At 39.3% G+C, this 7,487-nt stretch overlaps 1 protein-coding gene across 1 annotated transcript in view; it reads left to right on the plus strand.

The window, feature by feature from the left end:
- SHFM1 (split hand/foot malformation (ectrodactyly) type 1) overlaps positions 1 to 3,759 on the plus strand; it is a 6,357-nt gene extending 2,598 nt beyond the window's left edge. Inside the window, exons 2-3 of the mRNA XM_010569009.1 lie at positions 1,548 to 1,641; positions 3,566 to 3,759. Of these exons, the coding sequence (XP_010567311.1) occupies positions 1,548 to 1,641; positions 3,566 to 3,608 (137 nt within the window). The 3' untranslated portion in view covers positions 3,609 to 3,759. The remainder of the gene's footprint in view (positions 1 to 1,547; positions 1,642 to 3,565) is intronic.
- The last annotated feature ends 3,728 nt before the right edge of the window (positions 3,760 to 7,487 follow it).

The raw sequence follows: 7,487 nt of genomic DNA on the forward strand, positions 1-7,487 counted from the left end.
CAGTATTTTTACCCCCCCCCCCCCCCCCCCCAAATATCCATTGCATATAAATAGGCAAAGCTTATTGCAGATAAGTACTAAACCAAACTCCTTCCCTTTGAGCAACTAGCAGTATGACTAAATTAAAAAAATGCTTTTTTATATACTGGATTTTTTCTTCACCTTTTCTTCCTAGTTTCGTCTTTTGCTGTCCTTAGGACCAGTAGGTTTCTATGCTTTTTCATCTTTTCCCATTATGTAATTTATTTGAGTAGGGAAGTTTAATTGTAATGCCTTCTACATATGTGTCTTTAATCATTTACAAATGGATTTTCCTGTCCTGGTTAATCTCAAACATTAATTTTTTTGCCTGTCAGTGTTAGAAAAAGGAGGAGAAAATGCAAGGACCAACCTTCATTCTTATAAAGTTAGTTGTTCACAGTGAATTAGTTTTTAATCTTTCACCCTACTAGCTTCTTTTCATACTTCATCATAATGTTAGTTTGGACCTTAGTTCTTGAAGCTTTCTCTGGATGGGCAGCAGATGGCTTACTGAATTGTAAGGGGAAGAATAGTGTTATCTCTTTAAATATACTAATAGACTTTGAGAAATACAAGGTCACAAGTGTGAAAATTGGGGTGCTTCTTATTTTGGTAATATTAGAAAAACTTGGTGTCTGTCAGTAGAAGAAAACTGAGAAATTTGTGTTCCCCAGTGAAGTAAACTGACTTGTATTTACATAGTGATTCTGAGCCTTCCTGATTTTTCATTTTTGTCATTTTTCTAAACTAGGTAGTTAGTTTGGTTTTTTGTTTGTTTTTTTTTTTAATAATGAAGCATTAGGTGGGTGATCAGTAATTTGTCAGCGGTGCCAGATTACTTCATTATAGGAAAAATAAAAATTACATTGGCAAATGGACATTTAGTGTCTTGCTTCTGTAAGGAAACAGCTTCTGCTGTTTTGAGAATCCAGAAGTAGCTGGTTACGGGCAGTAACTGCTGTTTGCAGATGCCTCTCAATTTGCCTTTGCTTCTGCATCACAGATAGGTTTTCGGCATTTATCCGCAGGCTCTCTGCAGCTGATCTGAGTGAACTGAGGATCTGTGTGTATGTGTTTTGGCAAAAGCATTTGATAAATATTTACTTTTTTAATCAGAAAAAAAGTATTTAAATACAAACCTGGAATTGCAAACCTGTTGTATAGCTTTTAGGAGTCAAGTACTCAATACTGTTTTCTTTTTACAATGGTGCTGCAGCTTGTCCGTTTGTATGCAAAATGTCTCTTTATGAATGTGTAATCCTGCAAGCCATGATGTGAAGTGTGTAATGATTTTTTTTGTTTTTACCAAGTTGCATTTTTCTTATAATACAAGAAATTGTGAGGTATTTTTTAGATCTTTCTGTGCTTTTTGGTCTTATAAACACTTAAATATAATCCAGACTGTTCTGTTAGAAAAATTTATTACCTGCAGAAGTACCTTGCCCAGAGGCTGAACTAATCTGTTAGTAAGACGTGGTACCAAAGCAATGCAGCATGCAATATTTAGACCTCTTTTTTGTCTTTAGATTGGACTGGTTTAGATGAAGATGAAGATGCGCACGTCTGGGAAGACAATTGGGATGATGACAATGTAGAAGATGATTTCTCCAATCAGTTAAGGTAATTTTATTTTTAACTTTCTGTTCTAGAAGATGGTTAGAATGGCATTGTTTAGTTAATATCTGAAAGTTTCAAATCTGCTTACTTTAACAAATAGAGATCTGAAACTGAAATAAATGAAAGCTCTACTTTGTGCTTTTCTGTCTAAAGCCTTTCAGAGCCAGACTTGAGGGATTATAGCACAGTGAAGTACTGATGAGCACTTCCATCTTAATAATTGTACTGTGAGCCTGGAAATATGCCTAACATCATTGATGTGTTCATGCGTTTGCTGTTCTATGCAACTTAAACAGTACAAAGATCTCTGCAAATGGTGATACAGTTGACAATTTTTCAATTTAACATGAATAAATCCTTTTCTAAGGACTTTTCTGCATATATGTGAAGATTCTGAATTGTACTGCAAAGACTAATGGCAAGGGATCCAAGATTATCTCTTCTATGCTATGTGGTATGCAAAGTGCATTAAAAAATTTTTTCTATACCTTCAAATAGCATTGCTGTTCTTTGTCCAAATGGACAAATTTTTAGAGTTCAGTTATCTATATTAATGTTAAGAGTCCCTTCTTGTGTGTGATGAGCGTGCTGTTTATGAACAACAATAGCAAAGTAATTGTTCATCACATGCTTTAAAAAGAGTGATAGCAATTTGGGTACCTCCAATCCAGTTGTTTAATCCTCTTTGTCACTTGTAGTTTCAGTTAATCCTTTACTGATGCATAATTATAACTTAAATTGTTTCAAGCTTCAGTACAGAGTCACATTTTATTAATCCCTCAGTATGTTGCATGAGGAGCAAACTGTCTGTAATACAGCCTAGTTGAACAGTTCCTGGGCTGATCTCCCTTGTTTTACTCAGGTGAAGTAAAATCTTTATATAGAAGATACAAAAATAGTCTGTTGGTATAGCTGTTTCTTACAAGTTTGAAACACGGTTAAACTGTAATATTGGAAAAGAAGTTGATACGTAGCGAAGCAGTCTTTCAAGGGATAGCATAATTCTTGATAAACATAGTTGATCTTGACAAACCTTCAGTAACTGTGCCTTAACTGTAGCCTGTAGTATTGGTGACTGTATACCAGTGTGAAATGATAGTTTGTAATGTTGCTTGGTTGCAGCATGTTTCTATTTAATCTTTAAAAAGAAAATGCTGCAGTCCTTCACTTCTAAAATTACACTACTAAGTATGTAAACTAACCTAAAATATTTTTTGAGATTTGGACTACTGTATCTACATGTATGCTAACATTGGGAGATAAAACAGGATGTAGTTCTGGCTGGGGAGTTTTGAGGCAGGTGAGAAGCAAAGTGGGGGGCAGGGCAGGAGAGATAACATTTGCCGTTGCTGACTGGCTGTCCTGGCCACAACTAAGGGGAGCAAAGCAATCCTTTTCCCTCAGAATTGTTCGCTGGAAGCAGTAGTGCACTAAGATTTAAAAATAGTGCAGTCTGGTATTTTTATTTAAAATTAACAAAGAAAAAAGTTAAAATTATTTTGGAAGTGTGTGCATTTAAATTGCTCAGATTAGTGAGCTCATTTGGTTTAGGGAAATCTTGAGAAGAACTGGTATAAGACAATATTTTATTTTTTCTAATGTGTCTGGAGTTGTTGCAGGCTCACGTGCTGCTTTGTGCCATATAGTTGGACTCGGGCCACAGTGGGTCAGAGGACAATAACTGATTAAAACAAGTATTTGAATTTTTCACTTAGAAGTCACTTTTAGTGATCTAAGACACTAAGCTGAAATTGAAGTAGAGTAAGTGAGGTTAAGGTTATTGGTATGAACCAAAAAGCAGTTGCAACATGATCATGTTATTTCTAAAAGGACTGTATATTGTGCAGTATATTTAATTTGTAAAAATGCAAATGTCTAACAATATTTATTCGTATGTTTTAATATACCTCACTTTTTCTCTATACAGAGCTGAATTAGAAAAACATGGATACAAGATGGAAACCTCGTAGTTTTTGCTGAATATGGAGTGGTTTAACATTGAACTGTGGATAGACTATATTGACAAAAGAAGAAAAAGTGGAAAATGAGAAGACACACTTAGTTCATTATCTGCTTGGATTTATTATTGTTTTGTATAAAAAAATAAAGTTTTTAATCTTAGCCTAGTCATATGTTCAGCCTCTACTAACCTGCTAACTTGTATTTCAGTTCTGACGTGGCTGTGTGACAGAATTCATGGACTTGCCTAGAATGCTACTAATGATCTATCAGTGGCTGATGGTATTGCACCAGCTTCCGTCATAGGGAACTAAATAAGCTTTACCGAATGAAGACTAGTGAATGTTTCTGTCATAGGGAAAGTGGACGTGTCAAAAAGAAATAAAATATTCATGTATTCCAATTAAAATGCAGCAGAGGTAGAAAAGAGTTTTGAGGAGTGATAAAGCTTATTTTGCCTCAAGATTTTATTTCATAATGACTTGTTTTATTTTTGTTAGTAATTTCATATGGGTGCCGGTTTGATAGACTCCAAAGATAAAACCCAATTTAAAGTGCAACTTACAGCAGCAGAAATCCAAGCTCTCCAATCTTGGTCTGTCATTTCTCAAGCCTGTTAAAGAGGAGACCTCTCTAGAGGTGAAAGTTCTGTTCTTATGCTTATTTAAGCCTAGGCATCTCTGCTGAAATTGCCACCAATTTGCCAGTTACAGCAGTTCTATATCACACAAACATGCCTGCTGAGAACGGAAATCAAACTTCCAACTCATTTCGTGGAGACCAACGAATAGTTGCCATATAGATACAGCAGTAGTGACAGGATTAGATTACTCTCTGAACTAGAAAATAGAAGGTGGAAATTACAAAACCTATTACCAATTCCGTGAATCCTCCCCAAAGGAACTGTTAAAGCTGGTGTACGCAAAGACATAGGGAGATATGGTGATCCTGGAAGTCTAGGTCATGACTGCAAATGGGGAAAAAAATAATTTTTTTTAGTAAAGGGGCAAATACAGCTATATACTCATGGAATTTGAATAAGCTGTTTGCTTTTTCAGCAGTTCACTGTAGAGAAGCAGAGACATTATTTAAAGTGAGCTTTCAGAATAAAGGTATTAGTTGATGGACATGCAATAATGGTATTAAATGCTTTAACCTTGTTAAGTAAATAACTGAGTATCTTACGTTATTATTGCATTTATTAATGCAAAATGCTAGGAAGCTTCCCCTTTCCCAAATGATTTAGGTGGTGTGATACTCATGGTGGAGGCAAGATTCACTGTGACCCTTAACTGCTCTCTGAAGATAGCTCTGTAAAGACTGAGACCTTCCCTTGCCTTCTGAATGGTTCTGCAAAACTAAATGTTTCAGCTGGTGTTGGATGCCTTCAGTTTGTCTGGTTCTGTTACTGCTTGGGGAAAGAAAGGGAGGCCCTTTCAAGTAGACTTGCCTTATGATCAAGTAAGTAAGTGACTTGTTCAGATGGAAATGTGTGGCTCATGCAGCCCAATGCAGCGGAATACAAAGTTCTGGAGTTCATATTTTGACAAGTAACGAATGAAAAGTCTGTGTATTGGGTGGCAAATAGCAATGCAAACATCCTAAAGTTAGCATTGGGAGTTCTAAGAAAAAGGTATGTTCAGTACAGTTCTGGGATTGCTGATGTTATTGACACATCAATATTGGGAAGTTGAGTAATGAGACTGACCAAAAGAAGATGACAAGCATTATGGAGATGTCTGGTGCAATCTTTGGATAGGGACAGCTGCTTTCCATTACAGGATTCTGGAAACCTGGCTAAAGCAGCCCTGTCCCATCAATTGCTAGCAGCAGAAGGAAGCCACAGAGGTGGAAAAGCATCTTTGCCTCAAGAAATCTTAGTTTTTGCTGAGCCACAGTTGTCTTATGTTAGTATCTTTTCCTGCTTACTTCACAAAAGCAGAATTGGGAGGGAAGCCTAGGCTGAGGTAGTCTGATGGCTCTGCGCTCTTGGAATAATAACCTTCGGCTGCTAGCACGTGACCCGAAACCCCCAGCTTGAGAAGAAAGAGCAATCTGCTTTGAAGATTGGTTTGATGATACAGTCATGTAATGCTGTCTGCATAAGAGAATTTGTTGCAAAGGAGTAAACAAGTGATGTGCGAAGCGCTACGAGAATGTAGTTTATTGCGAAGTCAAGCACTTCGCGGAGGCTGATGGCCTGTGTAATTGCCTCTCAAGTTTTTTTGCTCTCAAGTTTATTGCATGGTCATATGGTTCCTCTTAAGCTTCCTAGTATAAAAATGACTTGGGAAGCTTTCTACTTCATACTGGCCGTTTTATTTCTTTCTAAAAGTTGTAAAACCCAGCTGGTTTTGAGGCAAGCTAAAGTGTTTTTTGCCCTTTTTTTTTTTCATCTTTGACAATGTTGGTGTTCTAGAGGGAAGCTGAGGTGGTTGACTGGGTTGTCGCTGTAGCAAGTCACTGTAGAAATTCACCCTAATTGGCCTGCTATGCAACTTCAAAAGGAACTAATCTTCCCATGTGCTTGGAGTTTTTTAGATTGGCCATGCTGGGAGGGGTTTTCTTTGGAAGTCTTTCCTTGGAGATGTTCCAGTGATCCCTGTTAGCTGAGGGAACTGTGAAGTGTGGGAGATAGATAGGAAAGCTTTGGGGGTGTGAGGGAGGACGCTCTGAAAGAAGTCGGATTTGGGAAGAGGATCTGCAGCCTGGCAGGAGTGGCAGTGTGGTGGAGAGAGGGAGGTTTGGCAAAGATCTGAGCGCAGGAGGGGTTGGGCTTTCTAGTTACGAAAGTAGGCCAACACATGGAGGTGTGTGTGTGGCGACTGGGTGTGGGCTGCCAGGTAGTCTCTGTGCCCTGTTGTGGGAAGGAGATGCAGGTCACAAAGAGGTTGATGTCGCCCTGTGTTTGGGGACCTAGTCTCCTCCCCAGCCCGTCCCTCAGCCGAGCTGGGAGATTCTTGGACGCGGTGTCATTAGCCTGAGCCATGCTGGGGTACGCAGCGTGCCTCTACAGCTCTCCTCTACGTGAAGGCGGAGGTGGCGGTCTGCAGCGTGGGGAAGGTTGGCTTGCTCTGGCCTAGATGCTGAGGATGTCCCAAGGCAAAGCGCTGTTCAGCTACCTCAGAGGAAAGCTCTTGAAGGGTCCCTGACTGCTAATGAGTTTGGCGCTCGCGCTTTACCTTGATCCTTAAGAATCTGTACACACGTAAGGAGAAATGCAAAGTCACAGGTGAGCGCACAAAATGGTGAGCAGTCCGAATTAGAATTAAGGCTGTCTGGAAAGCCTTCGATTCAACTCTTTTGTTTCAGAAAAGCACTTGGTGTTTCCTCGTCAGGTCCCTGCCTCCCTCTGCTAGCTTGCACAACAGCACAAACAGCTTCCCTAGATACTTTCTGCCGCTGGGTCACAGTGTGTCCTGTTCCCTGCTTATTGCACCGTGTCCACACTGTGCTGTACAGACCGAGGGAGTAAGTTTGGGTCTCCACGTCACAGCAGTCTGTGTGCTTTGCAAATGCTCTAATATGTTTTCCACCATCCCTGGGAGACGGAGAAGTGTTTTCCCCTCTTTGAAGCATACGCTAATTTTAAGTGCTCGGTGTGAGACTCCAGGACCTCATGTTTCACTGGATTCAGTAGTATGTAAAATGCTCTGCACGTTTGAATGTTTCTTTAGCTTCAGTTACTGCTGTGCATATTCAGCATTTCTGCCGATCAGGATTTATGGGGTATCAAGTCAGCCACCCAGAAAAGGAGGAACACTCATTACAACCTTTGCAGCTTTTGTAAGGAGTGAGGCAAGGACTCCACAAGTTGCTACCTTCCCCTGCTAGCTGTTTCTTGAACCTTATTTTCTCTTATCCTGTTTTTTTCTTCAACACTAACAGGG

Source organism: Haliaeetus leucocephalus, unplaced genomic scaffold, assembly GCF_000737465.1.
Source record: "Haliaeetus leucocephalus isolate CR32 unplaced genomic scaffold, Haliaeetus_leucocephalus-4.0 Scaffold0, whole genome shotgun sequence".
Taxonomy (NCBI): domain Eukaryota; kingdom Metazoa; phylum Chordata; class Aves; order Accipitriformes; family Accipitridae; genus Haliaeetus; species Haliaeetus leucocephalus.